This window comes from Macaca mulatta, chromosome 13 (assembly GCF_049350105.2).
Source record: "Macaca mulatta isolate MMU2019108-1 chromosome 13, T2T-MMU8v2.0, whole genome shotgun sequence".
Taxonomy (NCBI): Eukaryota; Metazoa; Chordata; class Mammalia; order Primates; family Cercopithecidae; genus Macaca; species Macaca mulatta.
In genome coordinates, this window is record NC_133418.1 from 70,843,744 (window position 1) to 70,868,658 (window position 24,915).

A 24,915-nucleotide genomic window follows, 5' to 3' on the forward strand; every position below is an offset into this window, starting at 1 on the left:
CCAAGAAGGAACAAGAAAGAATAATTTAAAACATACTGAGTAAAAGTCTACAAGAAAAGCTAAAGTGTAGTTATTCTTGGGAAATGAGATTAACTTACTAGTGTTTTGACAAGATATACTCATATATCCTAAAACAGATGTGAGGTAGTTTTTAAAAAATAGCCTCAGTTCTAACAGAATTGAGTCATTGTTACTAACACCACCACCACTCTCATTAATGTACTACCCCCATTGTTAAAGGCAGCAGCCCAGGTTTATTGCATGCTATTGTCAGGCATTCTCCTTTACATAAATTACCTCTTAAATGACACAATAATTGTAAGAGGCAAATACCATTAGACACCAAAAGTGACAGAAAAAAGATTCTGTCATTTCTCCAAGGTAGGAAGTGATGAGCCAGCATTTGAATCCAGGTAGTGTGACTCCAAGGACTGTGCTCTCAACTATTACACTGTGTTGCTTCCCCAAGAAAAGAAAACTAACCTAAAAGATGTCCCTTGAAAAAAACTAACCAGGGATTTTACTTAAATGTTTGAATTTTTTTGTTTTTCAATATTTTGAGTTTTAGAAATTCTACTAATTAGCTACAAAGGCAAGTAAAGTGAATCTTTACCTGACTGTCTGGGTACCATCATCTTGAAGATGATAAGCTCTAGCAGTATTCTTCTTAGCCCATTCAATATGCTCTTCTTGGTTCCATGTCCCGACAACCACAGAGGTTTTCCCACTATCCTTGTCCTAACACAGGAAAAAATATTTGTGATAATGCATGCTTGATATCATCAAGTAGATATTTATGCTGATGACCTGACCTTCTTGTAGGCTAGTCTTTATCTGCACAGTGGATCTATATTTAGGTGTAATGATATTAGTCGAATTCAATGAGTGGAAATTTAAGTACATTATCTTCTTTATTCCTTGCTTCTCTGAATAACGTAACTAATTTCTAGTCAGGCTAGCTCTAAATGTAGTTATTATTGGCTCTTCTATCTCTTTTCTCTTCTACAGATCAGTCCCATCAGTTCTTTCCTGGAGACTTTTCAGCTTTAGACTCTTCCTCTACTTTTTCACTGACAGCAACTCACCCCACAACCAAGGGTTTAATCTCTCATACCTAGATAATACTATCACATACTACTGCAATTCTTAATTCAATCTTTGGCCTCTATCTCTTCCACCGCAGCCTAACTTCATCCTATGCAATGTTATACTGATCTTTCACTATTCATTTGGTACCATACTTATTTCTCTATTGAAATTGTCTATCCAGAAACCCCTTTTCCCATCCTGCTTTTATTATTATTATTATTTTTTTTTTTTTTTGAGACGGAGTCTCGCTCTGCCGCCCAGGCTGGAGTGCAGTGGCCGGATCTCAGCTCACTGCAAGCTCCGCCTCCCGGGTTCACGCCATTCTCCTGCCTCAGCCTCCCGAGTAGCTGGGACTACAGGCGCCCACCACCTCCCCGGCTAGTTTTTTGTATTTTTAGTAGAGACGGGGTTTCAACGTGTTAGCCAGGATGGTCTCGATCTCCTGACTTCGTGATCCGCCCGTCTCGGCCTCCCAAAGTGCTGGGATTACAGGCTTGAGCCACCGCGCCCGGCCTTTTATTATTTTTTTAAACACTAACTACATACTGTCTTATATGTGGACATCCTTCCTTCTTTCTTCTTCCTTTTCCTTCCTACCTCCTTGCATTCCTTTGATTTCTTTCTTCACAATGTATGCCAGACAACCATGCTGGGCACTAACAGATATCTGGTTAGTAGAATTAAAAACCCTTGGCTGGGCACGGAGGCTTACACCTGTAATCCCAGCATATTGGGAGGCTGAGGCGGGTGAAATCACCTGAGGTCGGGAGTTCAAGACCGGCCTGACCAACATGGAGAAACTACTCTACTAAAAATACAAAATTAGCCGGGCGTGCTGGCACATGCCCATAATCCCAGCTACTCGGGAGGCTGAGGCAGGAGAATCGCTCGAACTCAGGAGGCAGAGGTTGCAGTGAGCCAAGATTGCGCCATTGCACTCTAACCTGAGCAATAAGAGGGAAACTCCATCTCAAACCAAACCAAACCAAACCAAACCAAACCAAAAAACCCCTATGGTGACAAAGAAAACAAGCAGGGCCAATGCCCAGTAGAGCTTAGTGCCTAATTTAAGAGATAGCTAATAACATTTGGTTTTAGCTACTAGAATAAGTTCCTGGATAGGCCGAAATTAGAGCCGCAAAGTGAAGTGTTTAAGAGGTTGAATATGGAGCCAGACTGCCTGGGTCTGAATTCTAGTTTCCCCAGTTACTACCTATTTGACCTTAGGCAAGTTATTGAACCTTTATTTCTGTTTCCTCATCTTGGAATAACAACCACTTCTTAAGGTTGTTATGAATATTAAAAGAATATGTGTAAAGTACATAGTGCCTGGCATACAGTAAGCACCCTATTTGCTAGTTACTATTACTTTTAGTGTCTCTCTAAATACCAAACACAGTTCCCTAGAAAGTTCCAGGTTATACAACCTTGGCTAAAATAAGTTTCATAAAACCTAGTGTTGGCAAGTGTATAGGAATGTAGCCATTGTTTATGGGAGTGTAAACTGGTCTAACTCTGGAAGGCAATTTTCCAGTATGCAGATACTTTGACCAAGGAAGTCTGTTGACAGAAATGTCCCTTATGAATATACTTGCAAAAGTATAGCAACAGAACTATTTTTAAATGTTGACTAAAACATATCACAGCAAAAACTGGAAACAACTTAAACGTCCATTAGCAGAGGTCTGGTTAAATACACTGTGGTACAGACATAATCCTCTGTACCTGCTGAAAAGAGTGAAATTGAGTGTTGCTGACATGGAGCAATCTCCAAGATACTAAGTGAAAAGAACAAGTGGCAGAACAGTGCATGATCCCTTCTCTATAAATAAAAAAGTTATACCAACATCTATAAATATGCATTTTTTTTTTTGGTGGAGGGCAATGAAAATGTTAACAGTAGTTAAACTTTTTTAAGAAGTGGTATGATGGCAGAGGAGACAGATACTTCTCATTTAAAATTTCTGGCATACATTTCTTTAAGAAACTTATCAGGTATTATAAGGGTTGTAGTTTGATGATACCCTTTTTCTGTACTGTTATTAAAAAAACAAACATCTGCAAAGTAGCAGGAATAAATGGAAAGAATACCTAAATGAAACCCCTTAGGTTTAAGTGAAAACAAAACAAAACAAAAAACAAACCCAACACATCCTAGTCTATTGATGTCTCATTCATTTTGGAAGATGTAAATGTGGAAGGTGAACTGACAATCTGTCCCAGTATGATCTATCTTGGAATTTGAGATCAGTTCAAAACATTATGAGTGGGCAAATACACACTTTTCTATTTTGGGTATTACTTTCTTTTTTAGATAATAAAAATGGCCTTTTAAAGCAGCTAGGTTCATACTCATTAATTAAAGCTTGTCTTCAATACCTAGCAGCTTACTTTACTAAACAAAGCATAAGTAGGACAAATAACATAATTGGAACTTGAACCTCAGAATTTAAGCAGGCTAGCTCAAGTATGGGAAAATATGCTGAGTTATAAAACTATAAATAAAAGTAAGAATAAGAACTCAAAAAGTTTACTCTTAAAACTTATTTTAAACTTAGATGATATGGTATTTTCTTTTTTAAACATTTTTAAAATTTTTTGTAGAGATGGGATTTTGCTCTCTTGCTCAGGCTGGTCTTGAACTCCTGGCCTCAAGTGATCCTCCTGCCTTGGCCTCCCAAAGCGTTTAGATTACAGGCATGAGCCACTATGCCTGGCCCAGGGTATCTTATTCTTTTGGCTGAGAAACTTGTTGTATTTACCCAATTTTTGTAACCCTAGCGATAATGTATGATCTTACCATTTATTTTCTTTCTTTTTTGTTTTTTTGAGGAGTCTCGCTTTTTTGAGACAGAGTCTCACTCTGTTGCCCAAGCTGGAGTGCAGTGGCATGATTTTGGCTCACTGTAACCTCTGCCTCCCAGGTTCCAGTGATTCTCCTGCCTCAGCCTCCCAAGTAGCTGGAATTACAGGCATGCACCTGGCTAATTTTTGTATTTTTAGTAGTAGAGATGGGGTTTTACCATGTTGGCCAGGCTGGTCTTGAACTCCTGACCTCAGGTGATCAGCCCACCTTGGCCTCCTAAAGTGCTGGGAATATAGGTGTGAGCCACCGTGCCGGCCTCATTTTCTTAATTATTTTTTTGAGATGGAGTCTCACTCTGTCACCCAGGCTGGAGTGCTGTGTTGCAGTCTTGGCTCACTGCAACCTCCTCCGCCTCCCAAGTTCAAGTGATCCTCCCACCTCAGCCTCCTGAGTAGCTAGGATTACAGGCGTGCAGCACCACTCCTGGATAATTCATTTTCTTAATTTAAAGATGAGTTATAAGAATGATTAATTTCTTGATCAAAGCTAAAGAGGTATAGCCACAACAGCTCATTATTCTACTAGGCTCATAGTAATACAAGCATGTAAGTAATTAATAAGCAATATCACTTTAAGGTTACCGATTTGGTTAACGCCAAATGTTCTATTTTCCAAAATTTGGAGATACTTTGATTATACTAATCATATTAAAATCATCTCATAATTAAAAGTTACACCATTCCCCCTTTTTTTTCTACAATAGATTTTTAAAACTTTAAACCATCTAGTGGTAGAATGACATATAAACGCTATTCTATACCTCATGGTATTGATGTACATATTTGCCATAGCAGAATTCATATTTCCACCAACCAACACCCTAAAAAAAAGAAAACATATTAGATCAAGTTAAGCACTGGGCCTCTCTCAATAATGCCACATGATAGTAATAGAAATACATGTTATTTTTAAAACCTGTAAAAGCAATAGTACGGCTGAATATTAAAATAAAACATTACTGAGAAATTAAAGACAAATACAGAGAATATGCACTATCTTGGTAAAATTTTAAATACAATAAAACAAAAATTCCATTAGTAACTGTATTTCCCACTGGTGCTAACAGTCAGGGTCAAAATTTTTAACTTTGTAAAGGGAGATGTTGGCTGGGTGCAGTAGATCACACCTGTAATCCCAGCACTTTGGGAGGTTGAGGCAGGATGATTGCTTGAGCCCAGGAGTTTGAGATCAGCCTGGGTAACATAGTGACACCCTGTCTCTAATTTTTTTTTTTTTAAAGGGAGATGTTAATTCTAGTTTGAAATGTGATTGCTACAGAACCAAAATGTGGGATATACAATCACATGCTCGTTCTAGCAATCAACAAGAGTCACATATGATTGCCAGAGAAAAGGTCAAATTTTTACCTTGTGAAATAAAGAACATAAAAGCTATGGATTAGATTATAGACACGTGGGGAAATGAGACTGCAGAAAGAAAATGTTCTTTGAGGATGACAGGATCCTGTCATTTCTCTATAGAAAAAAATCCTTTTCAGTGCTGTTGATGCACCAATGACCATACCTGGCAGGTAAAGTTGTAAAATAAATATTTAAATGGAAGATTTACTTCTCACCCCATGAAAGCAGTAAGAACCACTAAGAAACTCTTTTATGAGCTGGTCATCTGTCAATTTGGATATGTGGGTTGTCCCAACAGTGAGGATTGGCTGAGAGCCAATACCAATGGACTTGTGGATCGCTGGAAATCTCTCTTCTTTTGTTGATTGCAAATCTTCCTAAAATTAAACACACACATCTTTAAGGGTTTCCATGCCACACTTAATTTTTTTTTTTCAGTTATGGCTTAAGTTATTATTTTTAAACTGCAGAAAATTTGAAAAATAAATTGTCCACTTGATTTTAATACATTTTAAGGTAATGGACTTTGCAGCACTTAGCATAGGGAAAGCTCTAGACGAATGTTAGTTCCATCTATCAGTTAGGACCATCCTAAACATTAAGGGATAATTTCCATTTCATATATTTTGTCTCATTCTTCTTCTTTTCTTTATTTTTGAGATGGAGTCTTGCTCTGTCGCCCAGGCTGGAGTGCACTTGTGCGGTCTCAGCTCACTGCAACCTCTGCTTCCTGGGTTCAAGCAATTCTCCTGCCTCAGCCTCCCAAGTAGCTAGGATTACAGGAGCCTGCCACCACACCTGGCATATTTTTTTTTTCAGTACAGATGGGGTTTCACCATGTTGGTCAGGCTCGTTTCATCCTGATCTCAGGTGATCTGCCCACCTTGGCCTCCCAAAGTGCTGGGATTATAGGCATGAGCCACCGCACCCAACCTTGTTTCATTTTTCTTAATAAGTACTTTGCTCTACTTGCTAAGCTCTGTGTCCCTACATTGGTTTTGGAAAATGTGGTCACTAAGGGTAAATAAAGAATAACAAACAGGGTAAAGAGAGCTGGGTTCGAATAAATATGCATATTAGTTACAATTATTAAAATATAACAGCAGCATGCCTGTAATCCCAGCTACTTGGGAAGCTGAGGCATGAGAATCTCTTGAACCTGGGAGGTGGAGGTTGCAGTGAGCTGAGTTCACACCACTACACTCCAGCTTGGGTGACAGAGCGAGATTGTGTTTCAAAGAAAAAAAAAAAGGCAATAAGGGTGCAGAGAACAGGAGACTCAGAGAGGAAGAGGTGGCTCAAATAGGCTTTGACTAAGAACTGAAATATGAAGACTTCACAAAGAGAAAAACCCTCAATCAATTCTTGAAACATGAATAATAATTTGTGATTTATGTGTTTATCTGTGTGTTCTGTGACTGTGTGTGTATATATGCATATAGACTTGAGGAAGAGGTAAAACCAAAGATGTGGGGGTGTGATATTTAAAACTAAAGAGATAAGCAGGTGCTATATGGTAGAAAAGTAAATGCTGAGAGATTTGGACATTATTTTATAGGATTTAGGCAAAGATGTGCTGTGATGATATTTTTTAGTATATATGGTAGAAAAGTAAATGCTGAGATATTTGGACATTATTTTATAGGATTTAGGCAAAGATGTGCTGTGATGATATTTTTAAGTATTACTTCAGCAGTGGCAAGGAAGAAGGAATAGTAGGGACAAATCTAGAGGGAGAGAGTCAAGTTAGGAGTTACAGTAACCCAGGTGAGAGATGAAGAGAATCTAAAGTAAGGGAGTGACAGGGTTGGATGTAGAGAAAAGGATAGCTATTATTAAAGAGGTTAATACATTAGGATCTGGTGGTTAAATGGTATTGACTGGCAAGGAAATGAATCTAGACCAGAATTTAAAAAGTGAGTGCACCAATTATAAATGAATAATTTATAAAAATTTAGATAGTACATGGGTTCCCAATAAATATATGGTGGATACTATGTCTCCTTTTTCACTTGCTGTAGTTACCGTTAACCAACTATGGTTCTGTTGCTTCTATTTTAGCTTGTAGGAGTCAGTGGACAGTTACTACAGAAAGCAATGAACTTATTCTCTCTTCCTCCCAATATTAGGAAAAACAAGGACTGTCAAGATGTTGTCTTATTTTTTGAAAGGTCTTTGAACTTTATTGTATACCTTTTTCCACGTTCAGAGCCTACTATATTTTGGCATTAGTTTAGGTGCTCAGTATTAAAAATCAAGCAAATATAGCCATTACTCCAAAGGAGTAAGGGTCTAACAGACTAAACTAATAACCTGGGGTTACACGAACCCTCTGTTAAGGTTAATGAAGAAAAACAATAATGCTGCATAGTGAAACCAGAAGCTGAGATAAGGGGAAGAGGTAGCAAGAATAGAAGCATGACCTTTTATTACTACTTCTGTACAGAACATCCATTTTCATTTTTAAGGAAAATTATTCTAATAAAAATAGGATGGTAGTTTATATAATAGAGTAGAAAATTCATTAAATGGACTGCTAATAGTCCAGTAATCTCTCAATTAATATAATAGGCAGAACATCAAACCAAAACTCTGATAGCCAGATTTGTATTTTTGTTTATAAAAGAAAAAAATTCTTTATCTGTATGGTAAACGCTGACCTCACACTTAAGAGGCAAACCATATGCCAAATACACATTTTCAAAAGAAAAGTTATGTGTAACAGATTTATAGAAAAGTGATTCCGAAATAAAGATGATCAGTTTTAAGTAACTACTCATCCTACAGTATCAACTAAGATTTTCGTATGGCACATGTACCCTAAAGATACTAAGTATCAACATCATTGATCATCAGAGAAAAGCAGATCAAAACTACAATGAGATGTCATCTGACTCCAGTTAAAATGGCTTTTATCCAAAAGACAGGCAATAAGAAATGCTAGCAAGGATGTGGAGAAAGGGAACCCTTGTACACTGTTGGTGGGAATGTAAAGTAGTACAAACACTATAGAGAACAGTTTGGAGCTTTCTCAAAAAACTAAACATAGAGTTATTGTAAGATCCAGCAATCCCACTTCTGGGTCTATATCCAAAAGAAAGGAAATCAGTATACTGAAGAGGTATCTGCACTTCCATGTTTGTTGCAGCACTGTTCACAACAGCCAACATTTGGAAACAACCTAAGTGTCCATCAACAGATGAATGGATAAAGAAAATGTAGGGTTGCCCAGGTGCAGTGGTTCACACCTGTAATCCTAGCGCTTTGGGAGGACAAGGCAGGAGGAGTGCTTGAGCTCAGAAGTTTGAAACCAGCTTGGGCAACACAGCGAGACCCTTTCTCTATTAAAAAAAATATTTAAAAAAGGGGTACATATATACAATGGAGTACTATGCAGCCATAAATAAAAATAAGATCCTGTTGCTGGGTGTGGTAGCTCACGCCTATAATCCCAGCACTTTGGGATGCCGAGGTGGGCAGATCATCTGAGGTCAGGAGTTCGAGACCAGCTTGCCCAACATGGTGAAACCCCGTCTCTACGAAAAATACAAAAATTAGCTGGGCATGGTGGTAGGCGCCTGTAATCCCAGCTACTTAGGAGGCTGAGGCAGGAGAATCACTTGAACCCGGCAGTTAGAGGTTGGAGTGAGCGGAGATGGCACCACTGCACTCCAGCCTGGGCAAAAGAGTTAGACTCCATCTCCAAAAAAAAAAAAAAAAATTAGATCCTGTCATTTGCAACAACATGGATGGAATTGGAGATCATTATGTTAAGTTAAATAAGCCAGGCAGAGAAAAACATCCCATGTTCTCACTTATTTATGGGATCTAAAAATCAAAACAATTGAATCCATGGAGATAGAGAGTAGAAGGATGGTTACCATAGGCTGGGAAGGGTAGTGGGAGGTTGTGGAGGAGGTGGGGATGGTTAATGGGTACAAAAAAAACCCTTAGAATGAATAAGACCTACCACTTGATAGAACAACAGGGTGACTATAGTCAATAATACTAAAAGAGTATAATTGGATTGTTTGTAACACAAAGGACAAATGCTTGAGGGGATGGATACCTCATTCTCCAAGATGTGATTATTATGCATTGCATATCTGTATCAAAGTATCTCACGTACCCGGTCACACGTGGTGGCTCATGCCTGAAATCCCAGCACTGTGGAAGGCTGAGGTAAGCAGATGACTTGAGGCCAGGAGTTTGAGACCCACCTGGGCAACATGGCACAACCCCGTCTCTACTAAAACAAAATAAGAATTAGCTGGGCAAGGTGGCACATGCCTAGAGTCCCAGCTACTCAGGAGGCCAAGGCACAAGAAGCACTTGAACCCTGGATATGAAGGTTACAGTGAGCCAAGATCGTGCCACAGTGAGCCAAGACTTCGCCACAGCACTCCAGCTTAGGGGAAAGAGTGAGACTCTGTCTCAAAAACAACAACAACAACAACAACAAGAGAGTATATGTAAAATATCTCATGTACTCCATAAATATATATACCTGCTATGTACCACAAAAATTAGAAATTAAAAAAAAATGCTGAGTATTTTTATTTTATTTTATTTTATTTTTTTGTTGAGGTGGAGTCTTGCTTTGTCACCCAGGCTGGAGTGCAGTGGTGCAATCTCGGCTCACTGTGACCTCCGCTGCTCAGGTTTGAGTAATTCTTGTGCCTCATCCTCCCAAGTAGCTGGGACTGCAGGTATGCATTACCGTGCCTGGCTAATTTTTTTGTATTTTTAGTAGAGATGGGGTTCCATGTTGGCCAGGCTAGTCTTGAACTCCTGACCTCAAGTGATCTGCCTGCCTCAGCCTCCCAAAGTGCTGGGATTACAGGCGTGGGCCATGTGCCTGGCCTCTGCTAAATATTTTTAAAGCATTATCATCTGTAGGTTAAAAAAATTCAATTTTTCTCGACTGGCAGATTAAACACATTAAATAATTAATTTTGAGATAGGGTCTTACCCTTTTTACCCAGGTTGAGTGCAACCTTGAATTCCTTGGCTCAAGTGATCCTCCCACTTCAGCCTGCTGAATAGCTGGGACTACAGCTATATGCTATCACGACTTTTATATCACTGGCTGATTTTTAAAAATTTTTTGTAGAGACAGGGTTTTAGTTGCCTAGTTTGGTCTTCAACTCCTGGCTTCAAGCGATCCTCCTGCCTCAGCCTCCCAAAGTATTGGGATTATAGGCATGAGCCACCAAGCCCAGACTAAACACATTATTTAAAGAGAAGTAAACTGGCATTTTTTCCTCGAAGAGTAATGAAAGCTGGGATTTATGAAGCATTTTGATTGAGCTAACTTTTAAGTATGTGCCAGTATACTTTACTATCAAAGGGAAGACCAGAAGAAAATTCTAGCCCAAATCTTTTAAAATAGCATTTCAAATTAAACTGTGGAATTAATTACCTTTTCCTCCCATCAGAATGACAGTGTTGGTCACAACATCCACAGAGAGTCCAGTAATACTTTTGCAAAAGTACTCAAGATGAAGGGAAGAAACAAGCCTTGCAGCCAAGTATTAGTTTCCTCTGCCTTCTGGTTTAATGTAACACCCATAGGTAAAACAACCAGTCTTAGCCATGTAAGTGCTATGATGGAGGACTGAATGAAATACAAGACCACAGAAGAGGAAGTAGTTATCTCTTTCTGGGTTAATCCACTGGAAGTTTTGGCTCATTTCTAAAGGAAGTAACATTGGAATCACATCTTCAAGCATAAGTAGAAGTTCATGAGCAGAAGGGGTGGGAGGAGACAATGCAAGAGAAGAAGAAAACAGTATGCTGAAAGTCAAGGAGGGCTGGGTGTGGTGGCACACGCTTGTGATCCCAGCACTTTGGGAGGCAGAGGCAGGAGAATCACTTGAACTCGGGAGGCGGAGACTGCAGTAAGCCTAGATCACGCCACTGCACTCCAGACTGGGTGACAGAGCAGAACTCCATGGTACTTTTAAGAAACTAAGTGGTTCAAAACAGCTGGGATAAAGGCAATGGTGATGAAAGATGAGGCTGAAGTCAGACCACAAAGGGGTTTGTATTACATGAGTGATGATTCTATCCTGAAATGTATTATGTGTTAACTACCAAGAGATTAAACACATAATCAAAGGGTGATTTCAGAAACAGCATTTTATCAGCTGTGTGGGAAGAATTAGAAAGGGGATGTGTTAACAGACAAGTTTCTGGTTCCAGGAAATAATGAGGTCCTGAACTAATGACAGGATGGATTTGAAAAGCCTTTAGGGCCGGGCGCGGTGGCTCAAGCCTGTAATCCCAGCACTTTGGGAGGCCGAGACAGGCGGATCACGAGGTCAGGAGATCGAGACCATCCTGGCTAACACGGTGAAACCCCGTCTCTACTAAAAAATACAAAAAACTAGCCGGGCGCGGTGGCGGGCGCCTGTAGTCCCAACTACTCGGGAGGCTGAGGCAGGAGAATGGCGTGAACCCGGGAGGCGGAGCTTGCAGTGAGCTGAGATCCGGCCACTGCACTCCAGCCTGGGCGGCAGAGCGAGACTCCGTCTCAAAAAAAAAAAAAAAAAAAAAAAAAAAAGAAAAGCCTTTAGAAGATAACACTGATGCCTTTTAGTGAATGATTAGAGTTAGAGATAAATGAAGAGATACAGGTAAGAAAAATGACTTAGGTTTCTAATTGGTCAATTGGGTAGAACACAGGAGAAGGCAAGAAAAGGGTCAGCATGAAAGAGAAAAAAATGATGAGTGTGAGATTATTAAAAATGTTTATGGCTATGCCCAGTAGGCAGATGAAGATGGAAGACAGTATATTAAACTGGGGAGGCAGTGCACAGAAGTGGTTAAAAGGGCAGCAATGAGCTGAAGAATTAATAATGTATTAGGAGATACAGATTGAGTTTTAGTCTATTTTTTCAAGAGAGTTAGCTGGGACAAATACCTAAAAATTAAATTATAATGAGTAGGATGTCAAACTTTAAAATACGAAATTATGAATATAAGAGAATATTAAAATAGCTTGAGTAGTACTAGAATAAGGAAAAGGATTAAAATCAATGAAAAATGAAATTCAAAAGGTTGGGCCAGTAAAACAAATTACTACCATTATACTACAAAAATCATTAAAATATTGACATATGCTCTGAAATTTTAAAAATGAAGCACTGAAAAGCTATCATTAGACAATTCTCATACCTCTTTATTTCTCCTAAAAGGCACCCTTAGTATTTCTTCCTGCTGCTCCAACTGCCTCAGGGTGAGGGGCTTAAATGGCGATCCTGGCAGTGATTGACAAAATATGTCATTCACAGGAGATGCTCTGAACCTATTCAGTAGGAACAAAGCATTAAAGCTATGCACAGAACACTTTAAAGCATGTGTGCATTTTATGTTTAAAATATTAAATGCACATCCTACCTGTATTTAGGATGACTGCACAAGAGTGGTGTCAAAATGACAACTTCATATTCACAAGTTGTAACTTCAGCTACTGAAAGAATTTCATGCTTAGATTCAGGATGACATATGTACATCACAGTACTTGATCTGGGCCGGTTCTGTTTCAAACTACAAGGTGTACCATTTCCCATTCCCACAGGATAGTATGGTGTCATCTGACCTTCGATATTTTTAGTGGGAATCTTAAAAAAAAGAGTATAAGACAGACTTTTAATTAGACATGGAAATGGGACTGAGGATGGGAGAGGAACTTATTATTCTGAAAGGAAGAAAACTATACATTTTACTTATTAACTGAAAGGTAATATTTCTATATTTTAAGTTCTCCCTCTAATATTATTTTGATTCATAAGTTTTTATTTGAGCAAATATGTATTTTCAGAGCTAGTTTAATACAGCAAAAAGATTATTTGGTGCCAAAATTAACATGTTAAGTAAAAGTACATTTATATAAAGGGCCATAAAATAATGATTAATATGAATTATTCTCAACAGTTCTAAAGAAAGAGACTAAGATAAAATATAGAAACTTACTATACTGGGCTGCTCAGAGCTTTCTTCTCTAAACTCTTGGTGGATGTTACAGTTTAGATTCGACAGGTTTGAAGGCTGATTTGCCAAAAAATAGGGTTGTATAGTAAAACACTGTATTCTAAAACAGAAGTTTAAACACAGTGCTGACTGGTTCATCAATCTGCTTACTCTTCTTCCCCGTTTTTCATATTAACAGCAATACTAGCCAGCATGTAAACTCCTATATAAATCTACTCAAGGCCAGCAAAAGACAAATTAAAAAATTTTCATGGAATGAAGGAATAAAGGATAGAACCTGAGAAGACAAGGATCACTAACAAGTTAGCTCCCATACTTTTCTCTACATAAACACAAGAAAAATCTACTGTAAGAACTTTAAAAAAAAGTCACTGTTTATAGTATCTCCAAGCAAGCTCTTTGGAGGCAGGGATCTCATCTTCTATCACTTTAGTACCCTGTCAGCACTATGTCCAAAACCAGCAATAAATAAATGTTTTCAGGAAAAAAGGTTTTGAGATTTCCTTATATGTATGTGATTTTTAAGCCAGTGTCTAAAATTAGAAAATCCTGGGTTCAAATCCAAGCTTTAAATTTACTAGATTTATGACTTTGAATAAATTTCAGTTTTTGTCATTTGTAAAAGTAGAATAATAATATACAGTCGTGCACTGCATAATGACGTTTTGGTCAACAATGGACCTTATATAAGACAGTGGCCCCATAAGATTATAATGGAGCATATACAGAAATCTGATATATTGCATTTGATATTTGCATTGCGGTAGCGGAAATAACTGCTATTCAGTAATGGTAATGAGAACTTGGTTTTCCATGGGAAAAAAACATAAATAAAAATATACATACCATGTAGGTCTGTGTAAGTACACTCTATTATGCTCGCACAATAATAATAAAATCACCTAACCACATAATTCTCATAATGCACCTCCACTGTTAAGCGATTCATGACTGTATATTAAAAGGTTTTTGGAAGAATTAAACATTAGCTTTTGTTACATGTCTGGCAGTGTCTAGCTTATAAACTGGGGCTCAAAAAATAGTTTTCTTCCCTTACCATTTTCTTCCTCTTCCTTTATCATTTTACACTTTGTTTTTTTTTTTTTTTTTTTTTTTTTTTTTTTTTTGAGACGGAGTCTCGCTCTGTCACCCAGGCTGGAGTGCAGTGGCCGGATCTCAGCTCACTGCAAGCTCCGCCTCCCGGGTTTACGCCATTCTCCGGCCTCAGCCTCCCGAGTAGCTGGGACTACAGGCGTCCGCCACCTCGCCCGGCTAGTTTTTTGTATTTCTTAATAGAGACGGGGTTTCACCGTGTTAGCCAGGATGGTCTCGATCTCCTGACCTTGTGATCCGCCCGTCTCGGCCTCCCAAAGTGCTGGGATTACAGGCTTGAGCCACCGCGCCCGGCCCATTTTACACTTTGAATTCCATCTTTTGCTGTCTTCCAGAGTCACAGTAAATAACTATTTTAATCTCAAAGGTAGTCTGTAAAATTAAAATCTTCTAAAACAGCAATGCTATGTGTGTCTATGCTTAGCTTATCAAGTCTCTCCAAAGCTACCCTTTTAAGTTATAGGCATCACTTTTAAGTAATTTTCAAGGCCTCTGCCATTTTACTTTACTTCTAAAAAAAGTCTCAGTATGGTATTAAGCCATTTATGGAAATATCCTCTATTAATAAGTTATTTTTTAAAAAACTCTATAAACATTTTTGGGATTTAAAAATTGTGATTAGGTTTCCTGAGGAATTACTCTTTTTAAACAACCCTATGTTACAGACATCATTTATCCATTCTTTCAATTAACATTTATGAAGTGCCTACAATATGTCTAACACTCTGCTTGGTACTGTGGGGTAAACAGATAAAAGACAGGCCCTGCTTTTAAGATGCTTGCAGTTTGGTAGTTTGTTATTTATATTATAGTTTACCCGTTTTGCCCACAGGAGAGGGGGATCAAACAAGAGAAAAAAATGCAAAAACCTCTTAACAGTTTCAAGTGTTACATAGAAGGAACCACTGCTAAGCACAGAAGTGATATAATGCTATAACAGAATCTTTCCCAGACACATCAGTGATAGATTTATTTTTGTATAATCTTAAGAGTAAATAGAAAGACCACAGTGTAACTTTTCTCAGAAAAAACGAATATACTGCAAAGGTTCTTTGACCCAATCCTTTGAGGTATTTGACAGATGAAGAATAAGAACACAAAGCTATATTCTGTCAGTTAGGTTATATAAATTCATACCTAAGTGTTAAGAGTAAAAAAAGCAACATCTGTCACTTGCCTCATTTGATTTTTCCTTTTCTTCTGCTTCTCGTTCTGTGGAATAAAGTAAGTGTAAAGAATGAGCAGTGGCATATGTGATACAAATGACTAAGTTTTCAACCACCTTTGTAACCTTAAACTTCCCTCTAAAGAAGGTCTAAAGCACATACGATTTTACTTTAAAGCTAGTTTCCTTGAAATGGTTTTGTATGAAAGGACAGTCATATTTAATCTTTACCTAGGAAATACTCTATTTCAGGCAGAAAACTGGCCACAACAACTTTCTTTTGAAGTATTTTTATCTCAGTGAAAAATTTAATATTAAATTAGTTGACCAATCTGAATATAGAATAAACATATATCACCATTTGAGAGATACATCTATTTCTACATATAATAACTGCTTAAACCAAGCAGAAGACTAACACTATATAAATATAACACTAACATGCACCTGACATTGTTTTCACTATTTTCTGCTTTGATAAACATGTTTTTTTCTTACTTATTTTAGTAAAGCTTTTAGGCTGTGCATGGTGACTCATGCTCATGCATACAATCCCAGTACTTGGGGAGGTTGGGGTGGGTGGATCGCCTGAGCCAGGAGTTTGAGACCAGCCTGGGAAACATGGCGAGATTCCATCTCTACAACAAATACAAAAATTAGTGGGCATGGTGGCATGTGCCCGTGGTCCCAGCTACTTGGGACGCTGAGGCAGGAAGATCACTTGAGCCCAGGAGGTCGAGGCTGCAATGAGCTATGTTCATGCCACTGCACTCCAGTCTGGGTGACAAAGAGAGACTCTGTCTCAAAAAAAAAAAAAAAAAAAAAAAAAAGGTGAAAACAAAGACTTCTTCAAAAGTTTTGCAAGGGACAGTTCAGAAACCTATTTCAGTATTTTAAAATTCACAGACTGTCCAAAAAAAAATCTCTTAAATTCCAATTTGAACATATATTTTAAACCAAATTCCAGCATTACTGTCAAATCACTGGGTAGACACCAACCTTTTTCAAATAGAAGGTTCTTGGCCAACATATTCCCAAGGTAGTACTCGTGAATATTTATTTTCTATATTGAAAAGTAAAATAAAAATATACTAAGTATTTTGCAAATACATTTTTAAGGATACAACTTTAAAACTATCAATCTCATTATTCAAGTTCTCATCTTATAATGTTTCATAATATTTTGAAGAAAAACACACCTGACCAGTTTCTTTCTCTTCATGGTACTGCCGAATGTGTTTTCCGTGACATACTTCATAAGTCCAATAAGACTCAATCTAAGAAAGACGGATATGTTTCAATATACAAAAGCCACATAACTCAGCTGAATTACTTTTTGATATTTGAAGCAGCTGAGATTTCCCCTAAGATTTCGGAGTAAGCTTTCATTAAATGACACTTACAATTATGCCTCAGAAAAATGTGAAATTTCTGAAGTCTATTCATTATTTTCACTAGCTCTGTGTGAGAATTCTGTGAAGTAAATAGGTCTAGAATACACTTGGGGTCTGTAATAATTACCTGGCTTAGGGATAATTTTCTACATAGCTTAAAAAAATAAAAATTAGCATTTTAAATTAAAATTCTCTTATATACTTTTGGCCGGGTGTAGTGGCTCACGCCTGTAATCCCAGCACTTTGGGAGGCCAAGGTGGGTGGATCACCTGAGGCCAGGAGTTCGAGACCAGCCTGGCGAACATGGCAAAACCCCATCTCTACTAAAAAACACAAAAAAATTAGCGGGGTGTAGTAGCGCGTGCATGTAATCCTAGCTACTGGGAGGCTGAGGCAGAATCACTTGAACTTGGGAGGCAGAGGCTGCGGTGAGCTGAGATCGTGCCACTGCACTCCAGCATGGGCTGCATGGGTGACAGAGCTAGACTCTGTCTCATTAAAAAAAAAAAAAAAAAAAAAAGGCAGAAAACTTTAGTTTCAACTGAAAAACATTCAAAACAGCTTGCTAAATGGTATGATTTGTTATTGGTATTATTTGGTATCTGCTGCACACACTAGACAGGAATTGAAATGAGTAAGATGTTATTAAGAAACAACTAGCCAGACACAGTGGCTCATGCCTATAATTCTAGCACTTTGAAAGGCTGAGGTGGGTGGATGGCTTGAGTTCAGGAGTTTGAGACTAGTCTGGGCAACACTGTGAAAAACCTTGTCTCTACAAAAGAACACAAAAATTAGCAGGGCATGGTGGTGCTCAGCTACTGGGGAGTCTGAGGTGGGAGAACAGCTTGAGCATGGGAGGTTGGGGCTGCAGCTAGTCGTGATCATGCCACTATACTCCAGCCTGGGTGACAGAATGAGACCTTTTCTCTAAAAGAAAAAAGCAAAAAAAACAAAAAGAACTCAGATTTATACCTAACTTAACATCTGATACAACAGGAACAGAGAACCAAATACTCATTTATAAGTGAGAGCTAAAAAATGAGAACACACGGACACAAAGAGGGGAATAACAGACTTGGGGCATTCTTGAAGTTAGAGAATGGGAGGAGGGAGAGGATAAAAACAAAAACAAAAACAAAAAAAAGCAACCCATCAGGTACTATACTCATTACCTAGGTGACTAAATAGTCCGTACACCAAACTCCTGTGACATGCAGTTTACCTATGTAACAATCCTGCATGTGTAACCCTAAACCTATAACAATAGTTAAAAAAAACCTGATACAACATAATAAAGAAGAAACGGTATTTTCAAAGGTCTGTTGGCTGTTGGTAATCATTTTCTAGTCATCAAGTAAACATAAAATACATACTCTGTAGGAACAACTGCTTTGTTTAAATAGTGGTTCCAAAAGTTCTCTTGGATTAGGGCCTTTATAATCCTTTTCTTCTTCCTAAGAAAGAATTGGAGTTTAATACTTACAGTCTTTCTAGAATTTCACCCAACTTTGCTGTTCGGGTATTAACTCATTACTCAAATCACAAATGCTTAGAAATAAAAGAGAAAAAAAGTCAAAATGTTTAACAACATCCTAAGGTATGCCACTGCTTTCAAATGAACTGAAGTACAAAATATGGAGCCATAAAATAATCTTTCATAGAGTTCATTCTTTCTTTAAAAAAAGGTCTTTTAAAATGTATTTTTGTTTTTCACAAGGCAAGAATGGAAGGAAAAAAAGGCTTTTAAGTATCAGTTTCCTGAACAATTCTTATAAACTTATTTCAGAATTTTTAAATGCTTTTACCCAAACAAATTCTTAGATATGAAAGCCTTAGAATAGTTGAATCTTACAGAATATATTGGAAAGTTTTAAGGTACTTTTCAGTTTTCTACATATTTTTACATTTCAGATTTGAATGCCGTGTGTGTGTGTGTGTATGTGTGTGTGTGTGTGTGTGTGTGTCTCAAGGAGACTTAAAATAGTGGTCTTAGATTTCAAATCTGAACAAAACCCAATAAAGCACTGAGTTTAATATTTCTGTTTTCCAGATCATGAAAATATTATTGAATTGGCTTAATAAATTTATTGAGTGGAGGAAGTGAGTTTCAAATTTGTTCCACAGCTAACTATAGCCTATACCTCAGCCTCCTGGCTCCTAGGCTGGTGTCCTTTCCATTTTACCATGCTGCCTCTCCTGTTTCATCTTGAAAGAAGTCATTGCCTTGAAGGATGGATAAGAGGCAGTTAGGGCATTTCAGGAGGAAGATAAGGGCATGAGCTAAGGTAATGAGAAAGCATGGGGTACCTACAGACTTACTTATAAACAATTCTTTATTTTGAAAGTCACATATACATTTAAAAATTATATCTTGCTTTAAAACTCTAATGTCTACAAAGAAAGCAAGTATGGAGTTAGATTTTTATTCAAACCATTAAAAATTGGTTGCAGCTGGGCATGGTGTCTCACGTCTGTAATCCCAGCACTTTGGGAGGCTGAGATGGGTGGATCACGAGGTCAAGAGATCCAGACCATCCTGGCCAACATGGTGAAACCCTGTCTCTACTAAAAATACAGAAATTAGCTGGGCGTGGTGGCGTGCACCTGTAATCCCAGCTACTCGGAAGGCTGAGGCAGGAGAACTGCTTGAACCTGGGAGGCGGAGGTTGCAGTGAGTCAAGATCATGCCACTGCCCTCCAGTCTGGCGACAGAATAAGACTTCGTCTCAAAAAAAAAAAAAAAAAAAATTTGGTTGCTAATTTTTCCAAGATAAACTGCAAAATCAAAGAATTCAGGAATATTAAAACCAATTAATACTTTTATGCTAAAACAGTCTTATTGAGAAATCTGTTATTCAATTTTACTTCAAAGTATGTAGTTACAATGTTTTACATAAATATTTTTGGTGACAGGATTATCGATATATCTATAAAAACTTACCTCATCCCCACTTGTCACAAGGGGAAGTATGCATTTATATTTTTCTTTATGTGCAGTTGTCATGATGACATAATTATCTTCTTTATACAAAACTCCAGTTGTGGGCTGCAAATAGAACAAAAAATATACATTACATTCTTCTCTGTGAAATTGTATCACATTGAATAACTTCAGTCCTAGCTGGAAAAAAAGATTCTTTAAACTAATTTAACATTTCAACATATGATTATTTTAAAGGGAGAGAAAATATGCTACATACATTAATAAAAATTTTAGATTCAGGAGGGTACATGTGCAGGGTCTGTTACATGGATATATTGCATGATGATGAAGTCTGAGCTTCTAATATTCCTGTCGCCCAAGTATTGAACATAGTACCCCAGTACTTGGTAAGCAGTTTGTCACCCTTTCATCTCTCCTGTCTTTTGGAATCTCCGGTGTTTATTGTTCTTGTCTTTGAGCGTGTATTCAACGCTTAGCCTCTACTTATAAATGAAAATATACGGTATTTGGTTTTCAGTTTCTGTCTTAATTCACTTAAGATAATGACCTCCAAGCTGCATCCATGTTGTTGCAAAGGACGTGCTTTCATTCTTTTTTGTGGCTTCATCAACATACTTATTAATTACAAAATGAAAGTAATAAGCTTTATTCTGGTGTCATAATAGGAAAATAAATGAACAAAATAATGTTTGGAGTATAAAGAAAAAAAGGAGGAATGCAATAGATTGAAGCTAAAATAGTGATTATACTTGGGAGGTTGAGGTGGGAGGACTGCTTTAGCCCAGGAGTTCAAGATCAGCCTGAGCAACGTGGCAAGACCCTGTTACAAAACAAAACAAAACAAAAAAAAAAAAAAAAGGAAAAGAAAAGAAAAAAAGGCACTAAGAGGTGGCAATGAATGTTCATAGATACACCATCACTGAACACTTATTACTGCTACTAGCAATTACCATCTATATATGAATCCACAGCACTTTACAAATATATAGTACTCTCAGTTCTGTTGCATGGGACATGAAAGTAATGTAATACAGTATTTTTCATATTTGGAGAATGTATGAATTTATCCACAAATAAATTCCTTTTAAAAGCAAATTACTACAATCATCTGTGTTGACTTGACTTTATTTTTATTATTATTATTATTTTAATTTTTTTTTGAGGTGGAGTCTTGCTCTGTCTCCCAGGCTGGAGTGCAGCGGCGCAATCTTGGCTCACTGCAAGCTCCATCCCCCGGGTTCACGCCATTCCCCTGCCTCACCCTCCCAAGTAGCTGGGACTACAGGCACCCACCACCACGCCCGGCTGATTTTTTCTATTTTTAGTAGAGACGGGGTTTCACCGTGTTAGCCAAGATGGTCTCGACCCCGACCTCGTGATCCGCCCGCCTCGGCCTCGCAAAGTGTTGGGATTACAGGCGTGAGCCACCGCACCTGTGCGACTTAACTTTTTCTTAGTATATATCAGGGGTCAGCAAACTTTTGTAAAGGGCCAGAGAGTAAATATTTTAGGGTTTGTGAGCCATATGGTCTCTGTTGCGCCTCTGCCACTCTAGCAACCAAAGTACACAAACAGTAGGTAAACAAATAGGGATGATGATGTACTAATAGAACCTTATTTATAGAAATACATGGTGGGACAGCACCATGGCTGTAGTTTGCTGACTTCTGGCATATATTGACAAAATTATCCTTAAAGCTTTTTACAATATGAAACCAAACAAATTCACATTGGTTAGTATGAATCAACAGAATTCAAATAAACACTTCAATTAATACAACTGATATTATTTTAGTAAAAACAAATCTCTGCTCTCTGATAGAAAATGTGATACTTGTTTTACTAAGGCAGAAATGTTTGTGTTTTATGATACATGTTCTAAGATAATTCAATTATCTCTTCACTTTCCTCTTATGGTACTGTGCAACTATGGTACTATTTAGCTATTCCTGGCAAGGAGAACCTCTTCTTATTAAGGACTTTTGTTCTATTCTCAATTTAATAATAACTTTTTTTTTTTTTTTGAGACAGGGTCTCTCACTAACCTAGGCTGAGTGCAGTGGCATGATCAAAGCTCACTGTAGCCTGACCTCCTGGACTCAGGCGATCCTCCCATCTCAGCCTCCCTAGTAGCTGGGACTACAGGTACGTGCCACCATGCCTCGGTAATTTTTCTGTAGAGATGGGGTTTTGTCCTGTTGCCCAGGTAGGTCTCAAACTCCTAGGCTCAAGCCATCTGGCAGCCTCTGTCTCCCAGGGTGTTCGTATTACAGGCATGAGCCACTGCCCTGGCCTAACAACTCTTAACTATAATAAAACCAGCACTACTTGGCACCAATGTAATCCTAAACACAAATGCAAATTACAGCATTTTCCGCAAGACAACAAAACAAAACAAAGCAGTAAGTACTAGCTGTATTAGTTCTAGGACAGTACTGTTTTTAAGTGTTTTACATTCATTAACTCATTAATCCTCAAAACAAGCATTACACTCATTTTTACAGAAACATATACTAAGGTCCAGGGCTTAAACAATTTGTCCAAGGTTAAAAAACCTAGAGGTAGCAGAGGCCAGAGAATTCAAACAGATTGGCTCCATATTCTGTAAGCTCTTAAATATTTTAACATATTTGAATGAGCTTTTACAAATGTTTTCTAGATTACTATGTAGACTTGAATTGTGGCCAAGGACACTTGTTTAAAAGGCCACTGTAAGTCAGGTGTGTCTCAGCTACTCAGGAGGCTGAGGCGGGAGAATTGCTTGAGCCCAAGAGTTTGAGTCCAGTCTGGGCAACTTAGTGAGACCCCGTCTCTCTTTAAAAAAAAAAAAAAAAAAAAAGAGCATTATAGATGATGAGGGAATCAAAGAGATTTGAAAGTAAGAGTTGCAAAGCTAAACTTACAAAGAATTTCTTAGAAACATTCAATTGTGCCAACGATTTGCTATAAGACATAACATTTGTAATTCCTTTCAAAATGGTCTCCAAAATGCTTCCCATGTAAAAAGAAAATGCTTGTTTGGAACCACAGCAAAAAAGGGAAGACAATTCTTGATGCAAATAATTGTCTTTCATTAGTTTAGGAAAGGCTGCTTTCCCAATAAAATAGGCCAAATAGCAATTCTATCTGAAAACTCTTTGCTGAAATATTGAGTCACTTATTGGGACCACAAAACATATTTTTAGCAAACTTTACTTTTTGGTAACAGCAATTACGGAGAAAAAGTTAATCTTTTGTGATTTTTCTAAAAATTTTGATCTACTAAAATCAGGATTCTGATTTTGTAAAACAGGTTCTTAAGAAAACAAAATATAATAAACTCAGAATGTACAGAATTAGATAGTATAAAAAAATTTTTTTATATAACAAGATATTCTCAGTGGAAGAGGAAATCAGCGATTTGACATAAAGTCAAATTTTATTAGAGATTTGATATAAAGTCAAACTTTAATATAATGAAACTAATCAGAGGAGCTGGGGTACTTTAAAAGTTAAGGAACTTTAAAAATATCTTGGCATGAGAGGAATTCCTAATGTTTGACGTGGGTCTGGAGGAATTAAGATGGTTAGAGGATGAGAGAACTTCTATAATGGTAGAGGCTATAAAATACACCTGTCGATAGAACCTGTCAATGCTATAAACATGCTATAAACCATGGAGTTGGTCAAAGAGTAGTGCTTGGTAAAATCTGAGTAAAATATATTCTACATCCACAACAGAAGTAGACAGAAAATTAGACTGATTCGTGGTTTAATTTGGTGAAATCTATGAACTCTATAAAGTGATGAATAATTGAACATAATGACAGAGGTGATACTTCAGAAGGAAAATATATACACAAAAACAAAACAATGCTAAACATCAATAAGCAAAGAATATCATAATTATTAACTAGTTAATGTACACATTAAAAAATTCACAAATTTTTTGTTCAGGTGAGATGGCTCATGCCTGTAATCCCAGTGCTTTAAGAGGCTGAGACCAGAGGATAGTTGTGACCAGGAGTTTGAAACCAGCATGAGCAACATAGGGAAACTATCTCTACCAAAACACAAACAACCCCCATTTTACAGTTTTGGTGCTTAATACTTTTTCTAAGCAAATCTGAAAGCAAGATTGTAAGTGATTATATATTGTTTCAATATATCTGAATGGGAAGATGATTTAAATAAGGTAATTTTAAAGCTTAAAAAATTCAGATCTTCTAATCCAGTCTCTTCCAATTTCAGATAGTAGACAGACAAAGGACCTTATCCTATTTCATACAGCTGCATATTAGGTACAAATGTCCAACCAGCGGCCAGGCACGGTGGCTCACGCCTGTAATCCCAGCACTTTGGGAGGCCGAGGTGGGCGGATCACTTGAGGTCAGGAGTTTGAGACCAGCCTGGCCAAAATGGTGAAACCCCATCTCTACTAAAAATACAAAAAAAATTAGACGGGTGTGGTAGCGAATGCCTACAATCCCAGCTACCGGGGAGGCTGAGGCATGAGAATCGCTTGAACTTGGGAGGCAGAAGTTGTAGTGAGCTGAGATGGCACCATTGTACTCTAGCCTGAATGACAGAGCGAGACTCTGTCACAAACACACACAAATGTCCAACCAACTGGCCCATTAAAAAAATAGCAGTGCCAGGTGAGGAGGGCAGTAGTTTCTTTTTCTTTCTTTTTGAGACAGACTCCTTCTCTGTTGCCCAGGATGGAGTGCAGTGGCACGATCTTGGATCACTGCAACTTCTGCCTCCAAGGTTCAAGCAACTCTCCTGCCTCAGCATACCAAGTAGCTGGAACTACAGGCATGTGCCACCATGATGGGCTAATTTTTTCATTTGCAGTAGAGACAGGGTTTTGCCATGTTGCCTAGGCTAGTCTCAAACATCTGGCCTCAAGTGATCCACCCAGCTCAGCCTCCTAAAGTGCTGGGATTATAGGCATGAGCCACTGTGCCCAGCCAGTAGTTTCAGTTAAATGTACCAGCAAAGG

At 37.9% G+C, this 24,915-nt stretch overlaps 1 protein-coding gene across 4 annotated transcripts in view; it reads right to left on the reverse strand.

Annotated features, from left to right (window-relative positions):
* The window catches only part of ERLEC1 (endoplasmic reticulum lectin 1), a 34,911-nt gene that overhangs the window by 6,736 nt on the left and 3,260 nt on the right, over positions 1–24,915 (reverse strand). For 2 of the 4 annotated variants that reach the window (NM_001194631.3, XM_077958619.1), the window contains 10 exon segments: positions 614–738; positions 4,716–4,775; positions 5,532–5,693; positions 12,496–12,625; positions 12,718–12,941; positions 15,602–15,636; positions 16,589–16,652; positions 16,789–16,866; positions 18,361–18,441; positions 19,929–20,033. In NM_001194631.3, coding sequence (NP_001181560.1) covers positions 614–738; positions 4,716–4,775; positions 5,532–5,693; positions 12,496–12,625; positions 12,718–12,941; positions 15,602–15,636; positions 16,589–16,652; positions 16,789–16,866; positions 18,361–18,441; positions 19,929–20,033 — 1,064 coding nt within the window. 4 annotated transcript variants of the gene reach the window in all.